At 44.4% G+C, this 26,998-nt stretch overlaps 1 protein-coding gene across 1 annotated transcript in view; it reads right to left on the bottom strand.

Moving 5' to 3' along the window:
• The window catches only part of PRXL2B (peroxiredoxin like 2B), a 61,758-nt gene that overhangs the window by 24,643 nt on the left and 10,117 nt on the right, over positions 1-26,998 (bottom strand). Inside the window, exons 3-5 of the mRNA XM_086921552.1 lie at positions 25,624-25,675; positions 21,489-21,552; positions 1,358-1,433 (exon numbers count right to left, since the gene is read on the bottom strand). Of these exons, the coding sequence (XP_086777678.1) occupies positions 1,358-1,433; positions 21,489-21,552; positions 25,624-25,675 (192 nt within the window). The remainder of the gene's footprint in view (positions 1-1,357; positions 1,434-21,488; positions 21,553-25,623; positions 25,676-26,998) is intronic.

Raw genomic sequence — 26,998 nt, 5'->3', positions numbered from 1 at the left:
TAAACTGCAGGGAGTTTTTTTTAGCCATCCTGCAGTTTTTTGCATACACTTGTGAATGCTATTGAGTGACAATGATTGATCCCTTTCTAGCGATAGAATAAGTTGTGTATCTTCCTCATAATTTACTACGTTGACTTTGTATGACTTAATGACTGAAATCAGCGGGCTCATATAGATATTAAAAAGTATGGGACTGATTGCTGAGCCCTGAGGGACACTGTGTTTAATGTTTCTAAATTCAGATTGGAAGGGGGGGTAAGGCTAAAGTTAAATAGGACTGGAGCCACTTTGCTACCGTACCTCCCACTCCATTTGCGGCCAGCCTGTTCATAAGAGGGCTGTGGTTGACCTATCGAATGCGGCAGACATGTCCAATAGGATCAGCATAACTGATTGACCTTTGTCAGCTTGCATTCTAAGTTCGTCCAGGACTGTTAGTAGGGCGGTTTTGGTTCCATGCCCTGGTTAAAAGCCACATTGCTCATCTTCCAATTTGAGGTTAGTTTCTAGAAAGAGAGAGAGAGTGTTTTGCTGACAAATCATTTGATAATTTTAACTGTGTAAGGTAGAAGAGATGTAGGCCTGTAGTCACGGGGGGACCCGGGGTCTAAGGTAGGTTTCTTCAGAAGTGGCATAACTATGGCCTGTTTCCAAAGAGACGGTTCTACCCCACTATTCAGGGATTGGCAACAAATCCTACGGAGTTCATGGGAAGAGCTCTCCCTGCAGTTCTTTCCATACTTGGTGAGATAAAGGATCCCGCGGGGATCCCGACGACACACTCAATACTAATTTGTTGAAATCCTCCTCTGAGAGAGTCTCAAAGTGTTCGAGGGTCTCTGTCTCATCTTTGTCCACCGTGTCACTTCTCTGAACCAATGACCGCATCTTACCCAAGCTAGTACATAACAATAAAATAGGGCATTCTTGAAACAACAACTTTGATGCCTGAAAGAGAAAACGTCTCTTATACCAGAAGTCGATTCAGCCATAAAATGACAGGAATTTTTTAAGCTGGAGAAGCAATCCCTCTCAGAGGATCAAAGAGATCTGGAGGCACGACTGCTTTTGGAGCTTACAGCTATGAAAAGAATAGGTTTTCTAGTCTTAGTAAATATCGCAAATAACAGGTGTTGTAGTTTTAGATGCCTATTGAGCCTTAGGAAAGAGCCAAAATACACATGCCTAAATAGGTGTTGTACTTTGAGTTAGGAATAATAATAAGTATTAACAATGGGAACCAATTCTGTGTACGTTGTCCCCGATTTTTAAAAATAGAGGATTCCGTAATCCAATTCTCCTGGTTTCATCAGTTACTTTCAGATTAATGCATTGTGTTTCAAATAAAAATAATTACCTTTACTGACTATTAGCATCCCACCACTCTGCAGGAGGTCCCCCAGAAAATTTCCTTGGATGCCATCTGCGTTTGCCTGTATGCACCAAAACAATTATATAATTAATCAAATCTAGAATACTGCCAAATTATGGTACATAGTTACAGGCTATGCAAGTGAAGAGCACAGTATCAGAACCTAGTTCTAAGGAACACATTCATAGTGTTGTTAGCGTAGAAGTTTGTTTTTACCATAATCTTTTCAAGTACATTTTTACACAAACTCAGGAAGAATTCAAAACAATGACAAATACTGAACGAGATACTAAGTACATTTTATAGAATTGTAAATAAAAACCATATTTTCCCAATTCAATCTGCCCTCAACATTTGCCATTGTTCAGCATTTGCTAGAAATCTATTGGGAGCTGGGTTCCCACTTGTACAGACATCAAAACCTCAACAGGCATTGGCAAAGCCAATAGGTCGGACTTTAACATGCTAATTCGTTCAAACATAAGCATGCATAAATAAATGTGTGTAGACTATTTGTGCTGTGTCTCTGTTCAATCTGTCCCTTTCTAGGCCGCCTATATCTGTGACCTATTTTACATTTACCAGCTCAAGTTTAGGGGGGAAAAAACAACAGTATTTTCATATTCGGTGCACAGGTTGTGCACAAGTATATCATCACTCTTGATTGGGAGCAGATCACTCTGCAAAGTCACCCATGGTGCAGCATCAGCATGAGGGTAAATTACGTTTAGGAGAATAAATCCAATTTACATGCAAAATCACACCGAGGGGACAAAATCTAATTTGGAACAGCATCAGCAGGAGAGTGTACAAATCTTTTGAGCACAAATTACGTTTAGGAACAAAAACATATTAAAGTGAACGAAATCACATTTAGTTACAACATTGAGTATAGTTTCAACAACAAACATAACCACATTAGGTGGAACATCTGGAGTACAGGTACACGTCTAGGTGCACAAACACAGGTGCAAAGTCACAGTGAGGAGTGTGGTACATTTAGATTCAAAATTAATCAATAAAGTGAGAAAATGTTGCAAAACAGTTGTGTAAGGTAACAGGTGTGGATCACTATGACATCCTATTTGGCGAACACCAAACTTAGGTGGAAAACCAACCTTTGTGCAACATCAGCAGGAGTACAGAAAACCACTGGAAGCACAAATCAAACGAAGGCGTAAAGTCACTTAGAAGCAAACTCATACCTGGTGCTAGGTAACAGCATACCGGTATCACATTTACAAGCAAAACCATATTTAGGTTCAAAATCACAATCATTGTGTAAATCATCCTTAATGTGACAGGGTTATGGATGCTAACCAAACACGGATACTGCTGAAGGAGCAACCCAAAGTAGCTCTTCTGCATATGTTGCAGTGTTGCTGGGATGAGTTCTGGCAAACAGCAAACCTGTAGCTAGATTAAAAATATATATAAATAGAAAGACATATACAGTGGGAAGGTCATAAAAACTAAGGTGAAATTCTGCAATTACACCATAGATTGATGTGCCACCTAATACTTTTTTTTCATGGCCTTAAGTGTTGATCGAGCATTTGTAATGAGCACTCCAGACACCAAATCGTCTCTAAACACAGGGAGAGACTTTGTGTGTTCGATGTAATGGTTACGGTGTTGCTGTGGGAAGTTTTTTGTTTTGAGGCTCTTCCAGAATGTAAAATGGAAGTCTGTCTAGCGAGCATCTTTTGATAGAGGTACTCGTTAACTACAAGTAGGACTGGTTAGAGTGATGTATGGAGAAAGGTGGGCGATGATGATAGAATGTCAAAAACAGGAACAAGCAGGAACAGACTCTGGGAACATTGTCGTCTCTGACTTTTTGGTGCCCTCCTCATTCTGCACATTTGACAGGCCAGGCGAAAAACAGATTATCGTGGAGCCCTCTGACACTGTAGATGTCATTCACATTGCAAAACACAGTGGAAATGTTCATTAAGGAAAAAATAAACGTTTAACCAACTTTGCTCTTTCAAATGGTATATATAAGGGCTCGATTCACAAAAGGCCATGAAGTCCTGTGGCCTGGAGAGGCCCTCATTCAGGGTGGTGGGGCCTCTAAACTGCAGTTTATGAATTGGGAGCTGTGTGAACATGAATATCCAAGAAGTTTAACTTCCAATTCCAAAAATTCTTTATTTCGGTCATATAGACCATAAAAGATGCAGTGCAACATACAGACATTAAAATACATTATTAATAAAAACATTTAAATAAAATCCTCTCTCCCAGCGAGGGGTAATTCAGAATTTCATAAAACAAAGTTCAGGGGGCTTCAGTGAATCTTTTCTTTCTGATCAACCATATGGCCATAAGAAATTTTGAAACAGCGAACACAATGTGACCCAGGGTGCTGGTTTTCAAAATCCTGTATGCCTGTGCATACTCTCTAAACCCCAAGTTCTTACATAGCGGCGCTATCCAGTATTTTCTGGGCCTTTGGTATGCAGGGCACACAAACAAGATGTGGGGGTCATCTTCCACATGGTTGTTACAGCAGGGACATAATTTATTGCCCCCATTTGTCCACTTACACGTGTATGAATTAATAGGGAGCGTGCCAAGCCTCCATTGAACGTACAGTTTCCTTGCCAGGATGGGAAAGATAAAATCCATAAAAGGTTCGAAAACATATGAATTTTTGGATTCTAAAAAACGCAAAGTTAAGGTGCCGCTATTTTGAGCTTCCATCAGGTGAGCAAGGGACCTGGCTTTATAGATTTGTGCCAGGGCTTTGCGCGAGATTGATGGGCAACCACGCACAGGATCCTCCCACAGGTCACGGAGATTGATGGCAGACAGTTCATTTTCCACAAAGTTGAGCCAGGGGATTTTGCCACTGCAGTTAAGACTCATGACGTGGGTAAGATCCTCCCTATAATGATGGAGTTCGTCCGTAGACCAGAGCCTGTGCCAGAACTTCACTGGTTTTGACACAAGCTCCTCAGCAATCGGGGGGAGACCCATGTCCATTCTCAGAGGCTGGAGTGGCGTGGAGCTTGGAAGGGCTAGAAGGCGCCGTAGAAAACTGTTTTCAACCATTGATAAGTCCTTCACCGCTTTATGCCCCCATAGTTCGCTGCCATACATGGCAGCAGCCTTGGCCTGGGTCTTGTAAGTTTCGAGGGCCGGGCTTATAGGCTTGAAGGAAGAGGAATTAGCCACTTTCAGGATTGCACCCGACAGTTGGGACAATTTGGCCCTAGATCGTACTATCTGGCGGTCCCATGACAGATTTTCCTGCAATGTTACCCCCAGATAAACGAAGGTAGACACCCTCTCAAGGGTGGCGGTCCCCAAGGTAGGATTGGGCCTGGTTTTGGATGGGGGGTTGAAGATCATAAACTTGGTCTTCTCTGTGTTCACTTCCAGCCCATGCTGGTGACAGAAAAGACCAAATCCATCCAGGATCCTCTGAATCCCCATAGGGGATTTTGAAAGGAGGAGGGTATCGTCGGCAAACATAATTGCCGGTACCCTCCTACCTGCCAAAGAGGGGGCATCGTTATCCTTAACGCTTTCCAGGTGTGAGATGACGTTATTGATGAATAAACAAAACAGGGTCGGAGCCAGGACACAGCCCTGCCTCACACCTCGGCGGACTGGAAACCTGGATGAAAGTTTGCCATCCCTCCCACACCTGACTTGTGCATAGTTGTTTTCATGCAGCCTGGCTAGGATGTTAAGTAACTGGGGGGGATTCCTAGCTTTTCCAACACCTCCCACAGTTTCCTGCGCGGGACTAGGTCAAAAGCTGACCTCAGATCCACGAAGACCATGTACAATCTCCCCCCCCTCGATCCTTACCGTCTTCCAGTAAAGGAGAACGAGGCGGAAGATCTGGTCCATGGTCGACGTGTTCTTCCTGAAGCCAGCCTGCAGGGGACTCATGATGTCTTTTTCCTCCACCCAGTCCAACAGATGGTTCAGAATGAGGCGCGCAAAAACTTTTTGGGGGACATCAATCAGGCTAATAGGCCTATAGTTTGCCGGGCTCAGAGGGGACCCCTTCTTGTAAATCGGCACTATTTCAGCCCCTAGCCAAGAGGAGGGGACCGCCATACCTCCCAAAATAGCATTAAAAAGAACAAGAAGGTACGGGCCCCAGATGTCAGGATGGTGTCTGAACAAATCGCCAGGCAGCTTATCCAGCCCTGGTGCCTTCCCAAGCGCTAAGCGTTCCAAAGCTAACTTCACCTCCCCCAAGGAAAATTCCAGGGACACATCCGGGGGGCAGGGAAACTCCAGCACCTTCCCTTCAGGCCAAAGGGTAGATTCTTCATATAATGTCCCAAAATGGGTCTCCCGAACAGAAGGGGCAATGTTGGGTTCCACTGCAGATAACAGTACCCCTGTCCCGTTGTTCACCAGTGCCCAAAATTTTCTGGAGTCTTTGGCTTCTAGGGCTTCAGTCAGTTCGTGCCAGTGGTTCCAGTCCCACTCTGCCCTTGCGTTGGCCAATGCTAGCTTGTATCCCTTCCTGAGGGCTGCAACCTTCCCCTTATCGCTGCCCTCTTTAATTGCGGCAAGTAGCTCAGACTTGGTTTTCCTGCAGGTAGAGGTGTACCATGTCGGGCGCGAGTCTTTTTCCTTCTGTTTGGCAGCGCCGGATTGAAGACGTCTGCGAGGTCCTTCACTAAAGCCTGGTGAATGCCATATAATCTCTCATTGTAATCAGAAGGTCTTGGTTAGTTAATGAGAGCGTCCACCTCCTCGAACCTGGGAAGTGCTATGCCATAGAGGTTATTAATAGCTTCTTCTTTGTCGACTAGCTTCCCCCATTTCACCCTGCGCCTGCTTGTAGTGAGTAATAAGTCTCCCTGATCGGCTCCAGAGTCGATGAATGGCCGCTCTACAGCTGGGGCAGGGTGATGAATCTCCAGCAGAAGGGAATTGTGGTCACTGTCTGTCCTCTGGATCACTCGAAAGTCTTGAACTTTGGGCCACAGGGAAATATCTATAAATATATAGTCCAACCTTGACTCCTGGCCCTTTCTGTTAAAAGTACACACCGAAGGAGTGTCAGAAGGGGTGCGTCCGTTACACGCCCTCAGTGCAAAGTTCAGGGTGAGGGAAGTCAGTTGTACTACCAGCGGGGACCAAGCTTTGGGATGAGGTGAGGATGAGGGTGGAACTCCCCAATGGTCATCCTCGGCAGTAAAAGCGCCCTCCATCAGGCCTTCCAGGGGTTCAAAATGGCAGTTGAAATCCCCTCCCATCACTATTTTCAGGTCACCTGGCAATTGACCTAGAAAGGATGAAAGTTCAACTAGGGTTGGGGATTCCTTGCCCATTGCAACTGGACGTGAGTAGACGTTGACAATAGCCCATGTGCTTTTACCAGGCCATCTGAGGAGGACACACTGAATATCCTGTGAGAGTGTGTCCATCCTTTCCACTTGGCACCCAATGTGGGTCGCCACCCAGATAGCTAGACCGCCCGAGGGTCTCCCCCTCCCATTCGTCTTTGCAAGGATTTCAAAGATATCATATCCCCTCCTAAGCTGTGGTACCCTTGCCCATGTTTCCTGGAAGAGGAGGATATCACCTTTGCTAACCAGGGTTTCCCACTCCGGGGTGCCCACCTTACTTGAGATGCCAGCTACATTCCAAGAAAGAATAGATAAACCTGGATCTTGGGATTGTGGGCCTGCTTCACTAGATGTAGGCTGGATGACATGTGCAGAATTACCCAGGTCGCCCAAACCAGTAGTATTGGGTGGCGAGGTTGGCAATTCAGCAAGCTCCACCAATTGCATTGTAAGAGCAGTTGGTGTGCTTGATGGGTCCTCATCTAGATGTAGGGTGCTTCCCAGGGCGGTCCCCCCCTCATTTACAGGGGCCGGGGACCTTTTTTCAATTACGGGAGTGGGTGTGCCTTCCCCCCTGAGAATAGACCCATGGGCTACGTTTACTAGCATTTGTGCAGACTCTCCCCTTTTTGGTCAATCAACCTGGTCCAGGCAAGAAAATCTATTCTGATGGACAAAGTTGTCATGAGCAGGGAGTGTATTGTACTTGGGTCTGTACCGTGAGCCATCTAAAGCGAAGCCCACTCTGGTCCAACTTTGTTCCCTCCCCAAAGCTAGATTGGAAGCATTTGGATAGAAATATGAGAGGGAAACTAGTTCTATGTTGGACTTATTAGGCCTTGTCAGCCAGTTACAGATATAAGGGGCAACCAGTGGGCTTTTAAAACTGATTATAATGCAGTCCCCTACCCTGTTTTTAGGGGTGACTCCGATCCAGGGAATCCTTCTAACCATCAACACATCACCTTTGATGTTAGGGGGGAGGGGCCTGTTGATATTGAGCCAACTAATTACTTTGTTACGGAGTGAGTCCTGTGGCTCTCTGGTGTCTCCAGTGAGCTCAGGAACTCCCACCATAATCACTGTGTAGGGCACAGCCTCAGGAGGGAGATTGACCGCCCTGCGCCTGGTGTTAGGGCTAGTAGGGCGACCAATATGGTCATTGTTAGCTCGCCCCTCAATCGTTGGCTGGGGTAGTGTCAGTTGCTTAGATCTTCTGGGTACAGGGACAGGGGGCCTAGACGATTGTGAGGGGGGCAATGAAGGAGGACGACTGCCAGGGGCAGTGTGTTGTGCCCCAGCCGGTACCTGTGTGCTTGTTCCAGCAGTAGGTGGTCTATTCCCTGTAGATTCCCGGGGAGCCATCTGTGCACTTGGGCCCAACCCCCTACTAGGACTATTACTGTTATATGCGATTTCTATGGCCGTAAGTCTAGCCGCTATGGAGTCCAGTTTTGCAGAGAGGGGCTCCAGGAGGCTTTTAAGAATGTCCCTAAATGAGACAATCAGAGCCTCTGGCACATTAGGAGGATTTCCACCAAATATGAACGGCCCAGGACAACCAGTTACCACTGTGTCTATTGGCGAGTCTGATTGATCGGACCCAATTCCCGGGGAGGTGATCACAGGAGATGCCGAAATGTCTGAACTAACATCTAATGTTGGATTGGTTTTATCCACTTTGGCCCTTTTTACCCCTCTAAGCTTCCTTGACCTTTTCCTTTTCAGGGGATGGTCCGCTCTGCTGCTTACATGGCCAGTTGACACTACAACTTGCCCTTCATCATGCGCCTTAGACAACTCCGCACAATTCATATACGGAGTGGTCTCCACCACGCCCGAGGGACGCAGTGGTTCACTCTCCCTGGGTAGATTAGACGGGGTCCTAAGTTGTTGAAGGACGGACTCAATTGTCTGGTCAATGCTATCCATAATGGAAAGATGGGTGGCATCAAGGGTTATTTGAGTACTACCATCAATGGAGGAAGAGTCAGAGGGGTCCGCTAGCACTGACACGTTTTCTGCGTTCACCTCAAGGAGAGTATCTGGAACTGTGCGACCTTTGTTGGCCGCCGCGCTAGCCTTAGGGAAGAATTTTTCCAGTGTGCCAGAGCACTGTTGGGCAGCCTTGCTCCTTGATACTCGGGTTGCCATGAGGAATAAAACAGTTAATAACCACAGGCTGATGAAGTAAGTATAGTAGCCTTGGGGCGGGGACGACGTTAGAGGAGGGGCCCGGTCCGGTCTCTACCGGCCTCTAACGGCCTAGAACGGCCCGCTCTTTGCCCGGTCTTTGCCCGGCGGACGCCCGCGCGCGTCCCGCGATGCGCGTGTGAGTGGGTGGAGATGTGGTTGTACGGGGCTGGGAGGCGTGGCCAGCCGGGAAGAGTCTCAGGTGCGGCGTCTCAGCAGCCGCTGAGGTACCTGGGACTCGCAGTCCCGCTGCGCCGTTAGGGTTAGTTCCACGACCCTCTGCTGCACTTCAGAATCCCCACTGGAGCCTCCTTGTCACTTCTCGATCCTCTGCTGTCACTGTGCCTTCGAGCGTCACCCGCGGAGCGGGGGCCGTGAGGCGCGGTTTTCAAGGGCGGGGAGAGGCACGGCCAGCCGGGAAGAGTCTCAGGTGCGGCGTCTCAGCAGCCGCTAAGGTACCTGGGACTCGCAGTCCCGCTGCGCCGTTAGGGTTAGTTCCACGACCCTCTGCTGCACTTCAGAATCCCCACTGGAGCCTCCTTGTCACTTCTCGATCCTCTGCTGTCACTGTGCCTTCGAAGTTTAACAAATAATACAAAAAAGCATATTTGTAGAAAGACTCCCATCCGATGGTAGCTTTTAGGGGTGACTCACTAGAATCGTATGAACAATTCGGAACCATTTTACCAAGAAAGACATAATTGTGTAACCACAGGTTTACACCTGTGTGCAAGTGCAGATTTACGAATATCTGGAATTTGCAATTGATCTCAGGTATATGAATTGAACTGTGTGCCAGGCGCAGGTTTTCATGCAAATTTCTGGGAAGGTCATGTGACCTTCCCAGCAGTATCCTATCACCAGGGTGCTGAGTTCTCCGAAACACAGATCTCCTTACAGGGAGAAAAGAACCCCAGTTGTAAACATACTTTTTGTGGGGGTTTCTTTTCCTCCATGGAGAAAATATGTTCACGGTTTGAGAGATCACTTTCCCATATACCACTAAATCTAGGCGGGTCCATTCCCCTTCTAAGGGCCTGATTACGATGTTGGTCGGAAAGCATTTGGACCGAATCGGTCTTGGAATGGTTTACGACCGAATCGGATTCGGGGAGTTCGACTGACCGATTAAGATGGTTCGGGATAGCATTCAGTTGGCTCCCATTGACTTCAATGGGAGCCTGTGTTCTGGCCGAATACATAGGCTCCCATTCAAGAAAAGGTTGTCTGGGAAAACTGTGCACCCTGTGGTGGGCACCCCTTGATGCCTGCCACGCTGTGCATGGTAGGAAAGGAGTGGTCCCTTGGATAACCGTACGGGCCCCATTCGGAAGGCTCTGGGTGAAGGGGACCTGCTAAGGGGTCTCAAAGTCGGATTCCGACAGCCAATCTGTGTCAGAACATAAGATTCGGAAAGGTTCAGACATCGTAATACGTCGAAAACTCGAAATGTTGCTCGTAGACACATACAATTGGGCTCCAAACAACTCAGTCTTTCCGAATGCCTTCCGGTTCAGATTTGGAACAGAGTCGGAAAGTCCGAATGCTTTCTGAGCATCGTAATCGGTCGGAACGGTTTCTGAATCAGTTGGAAACAAGGCTTCCGAATCTGATTCAGATGGACCGAATACAGCTCGGAGGCTTTCTGACTGACATCGTAATCAGGCCCCAAGTCTGGAAAGGGGATTACAACCGCCCTGGCTTGGAGTAAATCTCTGACACTTTCTGGAGTGGAAAGGGGAAGGCGAGGAGGAGTTTGTGAATGCTGAAAAAAACAGCCATGTTTGTGGGCGTTCTGTAATAAAGATGAAACGAGTAATAATCAAGTTGAAGCAAGAGGTCTTTATTAAACAACCTCATCCAGCATCTAACAGGAATAACTGCCTCGCTTAGAACATTCACGAGATTCCCCCAAGGAACATTCCCCTGACTTGGTTCTATGCTGGAACATTCCTCATAGAACCTAGTCACATCATCACACTCCTTCCCCTTTACATTTCACAAGATCACACTGTAAAAATTACAAGATGAAATGACAATAACAAAGTGGAAACAAGACGCCAAGTTGTAGGATGCTTTTCTTAACTAACATCCCACATCTCCCTTTCAATTAGAATTAAACATTGAAACAGGTCTTCCATAGTAAATGTTGTTACACATAATCATTTAGATAAGCAGGAGCTTTAGTAAACCTGCAAGACCTGCAGGAGACATTAACTCTTGTATCAGAATTTGAACTACTTTTCCCAGAAGAAACAGATGGCAACAAAACATCACCTGAAATTTGAACAGGCAAATGTGCAACGCGATTTAGATTCCAAATACGTCCATCATCTGTTTTCACAGCATTTTTGAACATTTTTACAATTTTCTTCACATCTGTAAACTTACATCACCTCTTACAACCAACTGGAACCCTAACTTTTACCATGTCACCAATTTTAAAATTAGGAACCAAAACATTTTTCTTCTCATCATAGTAAATTTTCCTTTTTCTCTGCAAATGCAATTCTTTATTTCTCCATTGTCCAATACTGTTATCTTTAAAACCTTTACCTTGAAACATCCAACCTGGACACAAATTGGTGTTGGAAGATCTTCCCCTAAACAATTCAAAAGGTGTTCTCCCAGTTGTGAAATGAGGTGTGAAGCGATAAGCAGACATTCTATTCTGCAATTCCACCCTCCAATCTAAAGAATTAGCTCTAGCTAACTGAATTCCCTCTTTTAATGTTTTGTTTAACCTTTCCAAGGAACCATTAGATTCAGGATGATACAACAATATCTTTTTTTGAACAATGCCACAAGTTGACAAATAATTTTCAAACTCAACCGAACAAAATTGAGGCCCATTGTCCGAAAGTAATGACTTTGGAAAACTTTCTCTTTTAAATAATGAATCAAGAAATGATATCACACAACGAGAGGTAACCTCTCTCACAGCACTAACTTCTACCCACCGAGAATATAGGTCCATCAACACCAACAGATAAGGAGTATTCCGCTCACCATGTAATGGACCAACAATATCTATTGCAACTTCATCCCAAGGACACAACGGTAATTTTCTGCAATCCATTGGTGAACACCTCGGTTTGAGTACTTTGTCACTTATTTGGCACGCCACACAGTCACGAACAGCTCTCTCCACCATCAAATCTAGACCAGGCCACCAAAAATCTTGCCCAATTTGCTCCGTTGTTTTTGAAATGCCCATATGACCAACATGAGCCATTTTGAGAATATTGTTTCTCAAACTCACTGGAGGAATTAATCTAGTTCCTCTTACTAAAATCCCATTCAACACTGCCAGTTCATGAGAAATTATCGACCAAGGTTTTGCTAATTTCCCATTAGTATTCTTAGAAACATTATTTATGACTACCCATCTCCTAATTCTAGCAGAAACAGCGTCAAGACCTTTCTTTTCCAATATCTCTCTTAAAGGTTTGTGGTCCGACATCACTACAAATGGACAACCCCAAACAAATTTTCTAAACTTATTAATAGCCCAGAAAATGGCAAGAGCTTCTTTCTCTATTACGGAGTAATTTAGTTCAGCACCTTTCAAACACCTAGATGCACAAGCAATGAGATTTTCACCACCATCTCTAACTTGAAACAACAAAGCTCCAAGCCCTTTACAACTCGCATCTGTTACTGTGAAAGTTGGTTCACCAGGTCTAAATGTTTGCAGATTCGGTGCAAGTTCGAGTTCTTTTTTAATTTGCACGAATTCTTTATTGCACTCATCAGTCCAGAGAAACTCACATTTCCTACACATCATGCTTCTTAATTTCTCAGTTTTGTCTGCAAAGTTCTTAATGAATTTATTGTAAAATTCTGCCATGCCCATTTCTCCTTTGAACAAGGTTCCTTTAGTTCTTCAATAGTTTTTACCAAATCTTCTTTGGGCCTCACACCAAAACCAGAAATATGATGACCCAAATAACCCAGTTCTGTCACTCCAAACTTACATTTGTCCCGTCTAGGAGATAGTCCTGCCTTTAACATTTTCCTTAGTACACACTTCAATCTACAATCATGTTCTTCCGTTGTATTCCCACAAATTAGCACATCATCCTGATAACATTTCACTCCATTTACATCCTTAAACAAGTCATTCATAATACGCTGAAACACCGAGGCTGCAGAAATTAGGCCAAACGGCATTCGTTTAAATTTGTATGAACCGAAAGGAGTTATGAAAGCGGTCAACTCTTGTGATTCTAATGACAATTGAACCTGATGATATGCCGAAGCCATATCTAACGTCGTAAAGTAACACGCACCGTCTAATGTTGCAACTAACTCTTCAATGTTTGGAAGAGGAAATGTATCTACAATTACCTCCTTATTCAAAGCTCGAAGGTCCACACAGAGACGAATCTCATTATTGGGTTTTCTCGCAACAACAATGGGGGCCAACCATTCAGTCGCTTCTACTGCTTCAATCACCCCAGTTTTTAGTAATCTATCAATTTCATTCTTTACAGCATCTTGCATGCAAATAGGCACATGCCTAACCTTTGCAGCAACAGGGATCGCACCAGTTTTCAACTTGATTTTGTGTTTGTAACCTCTCAAACATCCAAGATTTTCACTGAACAATTCTTTAAAGTTTCTCACCACTTCTTCATTATCATCTTCCACAGCTTGCACTTGAATTGATGGATTTGCATTCAGATTGAGCACCACACCCAAATTAGCTTGATGTGACCAGCTTATTAAGCTATCACCTTTTTCTGCAACATAAATTTTCCCTACAACATATCTCTCATTGTATTCAATATTAACTGTGAAGTAACCTAACATTTTTATTGGGTTTTTTCCATACCCTGTTGGTTTCACATCTGATTTCTTTAATTCAAATTTTCCTTTAAAATATTTTAAATAATCCTCTTTTGAAACAAATGTTAAGTGTGAGCAAGAATCAAACTTCATCTTAATCTTAACTCCACCTACACTAACCCAGTCAGATGGATTTTCTATGATGCCATCATTAATTTCAAATGTAACTTCTTTAGTTTCAACTCTATTGTCTCTTCTAAATCTTAGTCGACAATTCTTGCCCAAATGACCTTACTTCCCACACACATTGCAGACAACTTTCAAAATTGGACAATTTTTATCATTAGCCACATGTCCCAATCTTCCACATCTGTAGCAATTGCCCTGAAAAGTACTCCCACTTTTCTTTTCTAACACTGTTTTCCCTGCTTGACTATCACTAACGCTACCTTTCGTATCTACAGAATCTTTATTCTTTTTCTCCGCAAGATTCTTCACTTCTTGAACTTGTACTTCTATCTTTTCGTTACTGCTCATATTTTTCCCAGCTTTGCTCAACTCTCCCACACACTTAACCATGTGTTCTACCCGCTTAGCAATAATCATCCGTCATCCAAAGTTCTTATCTTATTTTGTCATTGGTACATCTCAACACAAATTGATCTCGTATCCTCTCTTCTGTTAACTCACCAAACTTACAGCTAGAAGCTAATTTTCTTAAGACAGTTACACACTGTTCAACCGTTTCTTCCTTTCCTTGCTCTCTCAGTCCAAAATATTATCTCTCCATTATAGTGCTTACTTTTGGCAAAAAATGTAAGTAACTGTTTTATACAAATTCCATACTCATTAAGTCCCCTTTGATCAGCCTGACTTAATGTAGGTACATTTTCTAACACTTCCTGCCCTTCCCCTCCTATGCAATGCATCAAGAGAGCATGCTTCCTTTCCGCACTTAGATTCCTGCCACAAACTCTTGCGTAATTTTCAAACATTTTCTTCCACCTAATCGGTGGATCACCTAGATCAGAAAGAAAAAACGGTGGCAATGTAACATTCTGCATATTCACAGACCCTTTCTACTTATCTTCACTACAGTTTGATGTTATATTAGTACTATTCTATCTTAACTAATATTGTTCACCAAACTTTACTACATCACACAGAGTGTCGCTAATAACAACACATTTCATGAATCACAGTGACATCACTTTACATTAGTGTGTTGTGTTTAACTTATTACACTCAACAAAGTCAAATTTTGTGTACTTGTCACCCTAAGCACAAATTCCTTTTCAATTTCCACAAATTTTCACCTGTTTGTAATTACAAAATACTTCACTAAAAATATCCTCTTCTTTCCATGTCCATGTTGTACAGCGTTCTTTTCTTCTTTAAACAGCTTCACCTTTTTTCTTTTGACTCCAAACAGCAGTGTCTTAATTATACTATCGACGCTTTCCACTAATTAGTCTTTCTTCTTTCCTTCACTTTACCAGTCTTAATATGCGTGCTGGTATTATAAATTGCCCTCATGTGACGTTATGTTTAAATCCAACCTTCCTTTACGATAATATTCAATTTTCCGTCGTTCCGTTTTTCATACTTAAGATGGCCGCCACGTTGCGTCACACACACATTTGGTTCTTTTCTTTTGGCAATTGGGCACACTTTCCAGCATAAAGATAATTATCTATGGTGAGTTCAGCTTGTTTTCTTAAACTCACGACAGTCAAGTCAAGTCAAGTCAGAGAATGTATATAGCGCACTACATACCCAGAGGGTCTCAAGGCGCTAAGGAGGGGGAGGAGGATTACTTGTCAAATATCCACGTTTTAAGTTGCTTTCTGAAAGCTAGGTGGTTCTGGGTAAGGCGAAGGTGAGTGGGGAGTGAGTTCCATGTTTTAGCAGCCAGGTAAGAGAAGGATCTGCCTCCCATGGTGGTCTTGTTGATGCGAGGTACAGTGGCGAGGGCTTGGCTGGAAGAGCGTAGTTGGCGGGAGGGGGTGTAGAAGGACAGTCTTGAGTTGAGGCATTCTGGACCGATGTCGTAGAGTGATTTGTGTGCGTGGGTTAGCAGTCGGAAAGTGATTCTCTTATTGACGGGTAGCCAGTGGAGGTCTTTCAGGTGACCAGAGATGTGTTCGTTGCGTGGGATGTCTAATATGATTCTGGCTGAGGAGTTTTGGATTCGTTGGAGTTTCTTTTGGAGTTTGGCGGTAGTGCCTGCGTAGAGGGTGTTTCCGTAGTCCAGTCGGCTCGTGGCCAGAGCATGGGTGACTGTTTTCCTGGTTTCGGTGGGGATCCAGCGAAATGTTTTTTTGAGCATGCGAAGAATGTTGAAGCAGGATGAGGATACGGTGCTGACTTGTCTGTTCATTGAAAGTGAAGAATCCAGGATAACGCCTAGGTTCCGTGCATGGTCTGTCGGGATGGGTGCTTTTCCAAGGGCTTCCGGCCACCAAGAGTCGTCCCATGCGGAGGGGGATGTGCCTAGGATGAGGACTTCTGTTTTATCTGAGTTCAGTTTCAGACGGCTGTGTTTCATCCATTCAGCAACTTCTTTCATTCCTTCGTGTAGGTTAGTTTTGGCGGTGCTGGGGTCCTTGGTGAGAGAGAGGATCAGTTGAGTGTCATCTGCGTAAGAGATGATGTTGAGGTTGTGTTGGCGGGCGATGGTCGCGAGGGGGCTCATGTATACGTTGAAGAGGGTGGGGCTGAGAGAGGATCCTTGTGGTACGCCACAGATGACTTCGGTGGCCTCGGACTTAAATGGTGGAAGGCAGACTCTCTGGGTTCTTCCGGTGAGGAACGAGGTGATCCATTCAAGTGCTTTTCCTTGTATTCCGATGTTATTGAGGCGTTGTAAAAGGGTACTGTGGCAAACTGTGTCGAAGGCTGCAGAGAGGTCGAGGAGGAGGAGGGCGACTGTGTCTCCATTGTCCAGTAGAGTTCGAATATCGTCTGTTGCTGCGATGAGGGCGGTCTCAGTGCTGTGTTTAGCTCGGAAGCCAGACTGTGAGGAGTCGAGGGATTTGTTGGCTTCGAGGAAGGCGGCGAGCTGGTTGTTGACAGCTTTCTCGATGACTTTGGCCGGGAATGGAAGGAGCGAGATGGGGCGGTAATTTTTGAGTTTGGTGGGGTCCGCTGTGGGTTTTTTCAGAAGGGCGGTGAGTTCAGCGTGTTTCCAGTTTTCCGGAAAGGTGGCGGAGTTGAAGGAGCAGTTGATAACGTCTCGGAGGTGCGGTGCTATGACAGAGTCTGCTTTGTTGAAGATGTGGTGAGGACATGGGTCTGTGGGGGATCCTGAGTGGATGGAGTTCATCAGGCGGATGGTGTCCTCGGTGGAGATTGGGTTCCAGTCGTTAAGGGTGTTCGCGGGGGAAGAGTGTTCAGCATGTGGTTGGGTGGGTTGGGCTCCGGGTTGGTTGTTTAAGCTGTTGTGGATGTCTGCAATCTTGTTGTGGAAGAATGAGGCTAGGGAGTCACAGAGGGCTTGAGAGGGGGTGATGTCGTTGGAGTTGGCCGAGGGATTGGAAAACTCCTTGACGATGTTGAAAAGTTCCTTGCTGTTGTGGGCGTTGTTGTCAAGTCGATCCTTAAATGCTGTTTTCTTGGCCTTTCGGATTAGTTGGTGGTGAGTGCGGGTGGCGTTTTTGAAGGCGTCCTTGGTGCTGGTGGTTGGGTCTTTTTTCCAAGCTTTTTCAAGGGTGCGGCAGAGTTTCTTGGACTTCTTAAGATCATCGTTGAACCATGAGGCCTTCTTGTTGCCAGGTTTGCTTTGACGTTTTTTCAGTGGTGCTAAGGTGTCGGCGGTGTTGGATAGCCATAGGGTGAAGTTGGCGGCGGCTAGGTTTGGGTCCGGGGTGTTTAGAAGGAGCGATGAGGAGATCTGGTGGAATGCAGACCGGCTTTTATGCATTCCACCTTGAGACACATTCGCTGATCGATCTGCACGAAACGCTGCACCTCCTCGAAGCGCCGTACCTCTTCCTCAGCGATCTGGCCCTCAGACCTTAAGCGTCAATCTCCGCTTCCCGCTCTTCGGCGTGTCAGCTACACTCCAAGCTGATTTTCTCTGTGAGGTACCATTCTTAAATCTTCCTTATACTCCGAAATATCCTTGTTGTTGAGGTTGTAGACCTTTTCAAACTTCGGTTCACCACACCACCGATCGTCGCCAGTGTAATCAAGATGAAACGAGTAATAATCAAGTTGAAGCAAGAGGTCTTTATTAAACAACCTCGTCCAGCATCTAACAGGAATAACTGCCTCGCTTAGAACATTCACAAGATTCCCCCAAGGAACATTTCCCTGACTTGGTTCTATGCTGGAACATTCCTCATAGAACCTAGTCACATCATCACACGTTCACCAAGCTTTTGAAGTTCCACGTCCCATCTCTTGAGTGGGATTTAAGGTTGTGGAGCGCTCTGAACTCATAGCAGAGATCTCCACACATGCATATGGGCTTAAGTATGGTACACTTAGTTGTAAACATATGTTTAAAAATATTACTTTTGTGAATAGGGCCCATTATTGGTAATTGCTTGCTAAGTGGACAAGGAGTGTAATTTACCATGGTAAATTACGTGTCAACCGGTCCCAGAAACAAATTTCAGGATCTCTGGTTTTCAGGTTGGAAACAATGACATTTATAACCAAATTTACTTCTGGTGAAAGGAAAATGAGCTGTGAAAGTGCACAAAAAACTTTTGCTAGACAAATAACTTCAAATGATATAGTACGATTAAATCAAGAGGGACAGTGATCGTGACGGGATTTCAGGTAATAAAACAGCAAAAAATAAAGGAAAAGAGTAGGGTCACAGGCAGAAAGAAAGACATGTGAATGAAAGGAAGAATTGAAGATGGACAGGGAGAGTGATAGGAAATAAAAGATGTGGAGGGATCCCAAAAATTGAGAAATGGATTAGAAGAGTAACAAGATTAAAAGGTGGGCAAACACAGTAACTGAGGCAGGCAATTAACCACAACCCTCAGCTCTGGAACACTGTAGTGGACTTTCACAACACCAAAGCGAGCAAGGCCACTGCTTAAACCACTATGTAACAGACAGCAAGCGCCCTGCAATACAGCAGACCACTAATCTGCTCTGCCCAGTGATGACTGGTTATATGTTGCTGTTCAAACGGTCAGTCAGTGTTGTGGCAAAATTATCTGCATGGCTAAGAGAAGTCGAGTGATCTTGCCCCAAACCTTTTTGCCACATAACCTTGGGATTTTCCACCTGTGAATTCCACAATTGTGAAGTCTGCTCCTGGTGCTTTTTACCTTTCTGTTTTTGGAGCAAGTAAAATGATTCCCTTTTCTAAACAAGGGTGACGGCTTTCCCCTCAACCTAAGCTATGACCTGACTTGCAATGGGGTCAGCAATTCCGTATTCCAAGGTCCCACATAGGATTTTTACATCCCTCCCTGTGTGGAGGTCGCCTATTAAGTTGTGGTTAAAAGTGTTTGTGCTATTCAGATATCAAGAATCCTTTACCTTCGTTATATGTGGGAGATGCATGAAGTGTGTGTATGTGATCTACGAAGGACTTGGTAAATTAGGAGATCTGTATGGTCCCAGTGTACATACCGTACAAGATGGTAGCTTTGATGTGTGAAGGCTGGCTAAGTCCATGTACATCATATCAGCTTCCATGTAGTCCTTTCCAGGTGCTCCGTCCCCAAAACCTCTTTTGTTTGATGCTTGGGGGTGATCGGTAGTGGGGGGGGTCTCAGCTTCTATCTCCAGTGCAGGCTTTCCCATGCCTGACTGAAACCTGCCCATGACCTGCATTACGTGTGTTTGCCGATTCCCTAGACAACTGGAAGAGGTGCAGATAGAATTTGAGTACAATCCACAAATGTCCTAGGGCCCGTCCACACTGGTCTGACCTGTGACTCTTGGCTTCAAAGTCTGCACATAGAGTAAAACAAGTCCCAACCCCACTGTAGAGTCCCTGTATTTCGCTTTTTATTACCAGAAGGGCCAGAATGCAGACCGCCTTCACATCAGTTAAATGTAAATGTAAATGTAGTTCATTTATATAGCGCTGTATCACCGACCGGTTTCTAGGCGCTTGCTTAGGGAACCCGTCCTGGTATTCCCCTGTTAGATAACCCATTACTGGGCATCCCCAAGGTGAAAGCCAAGCATCCCGCTCCGAGGGGCCGTCGTGGAGATTAAGCAAGCTATTGCCCAGAGTTGCAGAGTGGGCATCCATGATTGGAATAGGCACCGAGGCGAGAATTGTCAGGTCCGGGGAAATTTGAGCCCAAGACCCGCCGAGGCGGGGAATTGAACCCTGGTCCGGGCCAGACCTCTGCATCGGGGTCTGCCGCTCCAACCACTTGAGCCACACTTCTCCACACTGTCGATAGACAGCCATCCTTGTCCAGAATCATTTAAACATCTTTCAAGCCCATGTGTATCCCCTGATATTAGGGGTGAAGTGTTAGCCTAAGGCCTTATTCCCAATAGGAACTGTTACAGTAATTCACGACAGTAGCTAACCCTGGGCCTGTTGGTGTCCCTGTCAAAGCAAAAGCTTGTGCGATAGGTAGAGCCCAAGCTGGGTACCTGTAGATGCCACTAGGAAATCAATTTAGATACCATAATGGAAACAGGCCCACTACTACCGCTTTCCATTGAAAAGATAAACAAAACAGTTGGTTTCCCAAATGACTGAAGGGCTCCATGTGTTGATTGAATACTGGTGATCAGACCCCAGTCACTGATGAATTCATCACCAGCTCTTTGAAGAAATAACTAACTTCATTGGGATGAGAGCCCCAATGTTTGAGTGGCAGGTATTTGGCCAATGGATTTTCTTTTCTGGCACACATTTCATTTTATTGTGAACATGGAAACTCAACAGTGGAGGCCTACTAAGTTTTAAAGTTTCGTACCTAAGGTTGAACCAGTGACAGATTTGGAGCAGTAGTCCTCACATCTGTCAGACTTGCCCAAAATGAACCTCTTGCTTGGGAAGAACCTTTTCAATGACTTGAGTTCCAACAACATCTGAAGATTGCAGACTCCACATGAACCCTGGGACAAAACTATAGAAATGTTAGCGCATGGCACACAGGAGGCACTGGAAGAAGAAGAAAGAAAGAGGAAGGATAATGAAGAGAAGAAGCAGCAGAAGAGCTGTACATATGTGTTGTTGGGGAAGCTCTCTGTGGCCTGAGAATGGAAGACGTGTGTGGTCAAATTTTAACCCCATGTTCGGTCCAAATAGTTGATCATTCATAACATGGGACTAAGAATCTACTTGAAGGTTAAAGATAAAAAATGACAAGGAAATCAATGCAAAGGGAAAATAGATGCTATGAAAATTTGGAGAAAATTATCGGCCTTCTGAAAGTACAGGCTCAGATTTCAGAATGCAAAATACACGGATGTGCACATTTCTCCAAAGGTTTCTTGGGGAGCACATACACCAAACGCCGTTAGAAGTGTCAGGCTTGCCTAGCACTCCAGGAAAGCACGGAAGGGTTTCTGAAAGTGCTTCAGACTTATGGCTTTTAGACGCATTCGATTAAAATCATTCCTTATCATTTGTCATGCTTTTTAAAATTGATCTGGAAGAACTTCCCCGAACGCCTCTAGAGGAAGTTGGACTCACAAAGCTGACTAGGGGTGTTATACCCCAGCTCTTCAAAAGTTCACCATCTTGCACTGCGGCCGCGCTCTCCTTAGGAAAACACTGGAGTCAAATACACACAATATTTTCTAATGAAACGTGACCAATCACGTTCCAAAGGTTTAGTGTTGTGTCCGTCACATACCTTGGTAACTACTTCCCGAACTTTCTTCCCCAGCGCGGCAGGAACAACATTCAGGGCATTGTATCTAAAAAACAAGAAACATATACTTAGGGAATCTTCTGACAATCGAGTAGACATCATATAAGATTCAACGTTGTTCTCTGATGACAAGCCATTTACCGTCCTAATCATTTCCAAACGTGTAATTGCTTCATATGAAAATTAGTAAAAGCATGAGATGAATTCTGGCATGGATTAATGTTCTATTGACAGTCAATTTACCTTATCATGGCCCTTGTGGAAACTTTAAGGTTACACATGGGGTCCATGAACCAACCTCAGAGAGTTCTACCGCACCTGCAGGTCACACTGCTTATAGGACTGAATATGTAATGTAACCTCTTTGAATTACATTTATAACTTCGAATCAGTGACAGTGATTTTTATAAATATTGCTAGGCATATGTAATTTGCACCGAAACTACAAAAATTGTATATTGTATTTCTAAATCATGTTAAGAAGTTAGAAAATGTATTTATTCCATAAAACATACAAGCAGTTAGTTGAGCTGCTTAGACAATACTTGCTATGGTCAAACGATTTTAACATATGCAAATGAATTCTCTTGACATACAATTTGGAGTTTATGTCTTTGGTTTTAGCCATTAAATGGTTAATCACGTATGTCTGTGCTGGGAGAAAGCAAGCCTTGCTGACTCCAACGCCAGAAGTTTCCCCATTTTTTGGCCCACCGCACTCCAGAGAATTCCTGCAATGTACACAACGAAGCATAAAAGGTGGCCTTCCTCCTCCATGGTTTAAAGGATATAGACATGAGATTTGAGCGGTAAGAAAGCAGCGTTTATTGGTCAGGGTACATTTCTTTTGGGACAGTGTTGGATGTGTGTGTTTCATGCTCGGGTGCATATTGGGGATACATTTCTATGTAGTCACTTGTTGGGTGGCACGGAGTTTAGCAGCAGTCCTGAGACCTTAAGAAACCAATAGCTTTTGTGCAGGGGTGTAGATGAACATATTCCACCAGAGTTGCATCAGTCTGCTTCCTACATTAACCCTAGGAAGACGGGTCCGCCTTTCCGATTCGCCCCGCTTGCCAGCAGTGGGTGACTGGCATGCTTGTAGGTCATTAGGTGATTTGGTAGCTGTGAGATTGACCAGGACTGTGAACCTGCAGTTGAACCCTGGAGGCTTCGGTTTCATGGCTATTATGCCTTTATCCTGGTGCCCTGTTGTGAATAGCCTCCATTGTCACACCAACGAGTCACAGTACATATAATAATGCAACTGACTTCATCCCAGGTGCGCCGGCCCGTGTGTATCTTCAGGGCATGGCGAGATCATTAAGAATAGTCTTGGTGTGCTGCTGCCTTCTAATGGACGCTTTTAATAAAAAACTACTTTTAGTTCTGAGTGATTGTATTCTGGTTATTCGAAACTACTAAGTAAATTGATAGTGTTTTTTATGCTAGAGACTCTGGTTTTATGTTGGACATATTTGTCTTAACCTAGCAGGTGTGATATCGTCTTACTCCATGGGCTAGATTATTCACTTTCACTTTTTTGGTTTCTCCGAATCCTTTGTGCCTATGTTACTAAATATGCTTGTAAACGAGTTTTAATATTACATTCTTTTAACTGTACTGTTTTAGTAGTGGCACGCTTACACCCCCAAAGGCATGCATGTATCCGGTATATGTAAAGCGCAAACCTATCACCCCTAGGGGTCTCAAGGGGCTTTGGCCCGTCGGGAGATTTAAGTGAGCTATTGCCCAGAGTCACAGGCTGCTGAGTTGAGCTGCTGTCGGGATCGAACCGTGAGCCCCGCACTCCGGAGTCAGCCGCTCTGGCCGATCCTTCTTGTACCCTCCCCTCAAAAAAAGCTCTTAAAACTAACCCTTGACCCTCGGTCCACTTACTGAAGGGCTGGTTAAATGTATTTTCAACAGATCTTTGGTTTACCGCCAGAGTTTCTCTGACTAGGGTGCGTTTTTGATAAATCTTCACAATTAGTCTGCCAGGTGGAGGTCTAAAAATGTACTGTTGCAGTGAGCACTATACAGCTGCCAATTGCGGTTAATGATTCGAGAGGTATTCAGATTAATCATAAGAAAGAGCTCATCAATAAGTCTGCCAGGTACGTTGAAATGTGGAGGTGTGTCTGTAATGAATAACAGAAGAAAAATGCCTCCTATAGTGCATGCGTGCAGGACTCCCATCATAGCCCAAGGGTCATTCAACCCAACATGCAGGGGTTATAACCAGTGCTTAGTTTGTAAAGATTAAGTGCCAGGACCCACAGGTTGCCCAGAAGCCCATGGCCAGTACTGTCAAATGTCAGTATGCTGAATACCAAGGCTGCGTAATGTTGATTCCACCTTATTTCTCTTTGATCCACCACCAGACACTCCCTGCCCCTTTATTTCACTTTTTCCTGTTTTCATTCCATAATTTCATTGTCACTATTTTACCATATTTCACTTCCTCCTTCTTTCCACTTTCTGCACTTCCTCCCTCTTGCTTTGGTTCAAAGTCTGATGAGTAAAAAACTGCCGGTCCCCAGAAATTAACCGGTGCGTGCCATCCACAACAGCTTATGACCACTTTAAGGGATACCAGCCCCATAAAACGGTACGAATGATCACAGCTACCAAATAATGCATCGAATGGATGTTATGCCCATGTATACTCTTCTTAGATCCTGTTCATCAATTTTTCATTGCATATATAAAGACTTGTATACACTCACAGAGATTTATACACCACTTAAAAAAAAACTATATTTTGGAGGCTAAATTGTTGCATGTAATAAAAACATTTAGTTTGTATAATATACCCAGTTCTTGATGCTTTAAAGAATATGTTGACCCTGTACATTCATTATCTGCCCTGCCAATAGCAAACCTTTTGCTGTCAGGTTACACTACAACTGAAGCTGAATCCCACAGTTTACCTACTTTACAATCACACAAGTCAAACAGCACAACTACAGCATCTTATAGATCAGAACTCAAAACATACGAGGGCCTTTTTTAGCCCCAACGATAGATAGCGCTAGCTTTGGGCCTAGTTTGCTATTTCCTTATCCAAGTAAATTCGAGGTGCACATGGAAAATGTATTCAGAGAATCAGGATTGTGAAAGAATTACTTAATCGAAAACTGAACTAAAACTGATAGAAAACACAAAGTATGGTGACTGTTCCACCATCGTAAATACAGAGATGGGGGCCGCTACTGGAGTGTTGCAGGGTAGGGGATTTTTCTAAAACGGCCACAAATATGTAAGTCAGGGAATATTTACTAACATTTTTAAAGTCGTTTCTCACCCCAGAAACACGCACATCATCTTGTGAGAAATGGAAGTAGGTGTTTTTTCTAAGTGGGAAATAAATGATATTTACTCATGAGAAACTTCCCACGCACTTTAAAATCCACACAACAAAAATCTGTTTGGAAGTGTTCAACCTTTGTTGCCTTTGAGGCGCAGCTAGCATTCCTCACGAACTCCACCCCTCCCCCCGAACACCCCCCCCCCCCCCCAAAAAAAAATCCGAAATTTACTCTAAACAAAATGGAAGATTCGGCAACTTTGCAATCCCTGTTTCAGAAGAACCTATGCCAGGTTTAGCCAACAAGCCCCAGAACTTGCAACAAGGACAACAGATTCCAAGTGTGAACACGGAGAGGGAGAGAGATAAAATCGAGCGTAAGATAAATGTTATTTCAAAACGACAGTTGGCCAACCCGAGGCTCTGGAACGGAAGCAAATCAAATACTTTTCATAATTAGAATTGTCAGAGTTCTGAGATCTGCTGACATCCTGTGAGAGTGAGTCACAAGCTCCACACACATGACTGCATGCTCCATGCTCTCTGCAGCTGCATAACATGGTTTGTTGTTGCCTTCTGTGTAAGAATTGCATAAGCAGTAGCACTTTGACCCTCCTCCACCCAGAAACGTTGGCGCCTGTGATTAGCACAGTCGATTTATTGGTGCAACATTTTGCAACCTTGCTGGTTACATATTGCGCTTCAATGGCTTTTATGGGACACTCTAAACATGTATTGCTGCCCTAAAACCGGTCAATGCTGCAGCTTTTCAAAGGAACTGGTTGTCACACTCTGTAAATGACTGACCTTTTGAAGCCCAGGTCTTTGTAGCACTGCTTTTTCTCATCAATGTAGATATCTGAAATAAACCAGAACAGGGCGTGGTCAATGCCAAAGTCATTCCAAGAGCTGCACATCTGTTACATGCGGTTGTCAGACTTTGGATACTTTTATAATCATAGGTAATTCAGCGTGGGTGCATGCCTGGGAGCCACGCTTCACAACGGGGTTTGGATCATCCATTACATGAACATGATCAGTCCTACAGCGGGTCTGTGTCCACCACCTCAACCACAATATGAAACACTGCAACATTTTCCTGAAGATGTTTTCCCCCCCAAATACACAACTATTTTTTTTCGAAAATGTAATTTTCTATGCTTTGTTAAAAGTATAAAGAATTAAATTGCTCATTAGCCCCTTCAAGCATTGTATAGCACTGTTTAACCCCTTCTGTGCTCATGCCAGCCCCCGACCGTCATGAGTCACAGTGGGCAAGTGCGTACGACGGCTGGGGGCCGTCCGAGCCACACCGCAAGTGGAATGTCCAGCACCGCATCGGAATCCGCGCCGCAGCCAAGATGTTAAGGCTGTGTTACACTTAAATTAAGTCATTGCATCGTGGGATTTAAAGCCAAAAGGTTGTTTTTTTAATAAAAAATTTCTCTGTGCATCACTGTACTTTCTTAGTACATGTGTAATTGTCAGACTGCAGAAGGGCTGTGAGAAGATAATGTGTAAAGTTGAATCTTTCTCTCCTTTGAATGTTAAGACCAGCAGCAAACGACATTATGCAGTTGCACGGGGAAGCGGATAGCTTGGGCAGAGCACTCCAGAGAACTGTGAGCATGGCAGGTCCTGGTGCAGAGAATAGACAACCACCATCACCAAGTGGTGATCAAGTACATCTTTACTGATTAAACTTGGAAGATGCCCGTTTTGCAAGATGATCACACCAGTAGCCAAGACTGAAGTCATGTCCAGGGCTTATAAAACCCAGGATGCACAGCAAAAACATGCATAAGACGGTGTAGGGAGCAGTATTAGTCACAGATCACACGCTGCGGCTCCAATTATCCCAACAAGGAAAGTAGCTGCAATGCTTCTCAAACTTCACAAATCAAATTCAAACAACCTGGTGGGTGATGCAGTTGCTCAAATTTCTTGAACATGAGAAGGGCAGGTGGTCAGGCAAGGGACAATTGAGGTCCAATGAAAGCCCCATCAGCTTGCAAAGCACCAATATTATTTGTTTAACTGTTAGTAGAATGAAAAAAAAAAATCTGAATAATGCGTGTGTGCTCAGTACTTAATTTGTAAAATAATAAGTGACTGGGCCCTGACCAGAAGGCCACTGCAGCTGTACCACCCATTGCCTCGTCATCGCTGCCAATGACAATCC

This window comes from Lissotriton vulgaris, chromosome 5 (genome assembly GCF_964263255.1).
Source record: "Lissotriton vulgaris chromosome 5, aLisVul1.2, whole genome shotgun sequence".
In the NCBI taxonomy this organism is placed as follows: domain Eukaryota; kingdom Metazoa; phylum Chordata; class Amphibia; order Caudata; family Salamandridae; genus Lissotriton; species Lissotriton vulgaris.
Note: the sequence above shows the minus strand (reverse complement) of the source record. Positions and strands in the feature narration are given on the sequence as shown.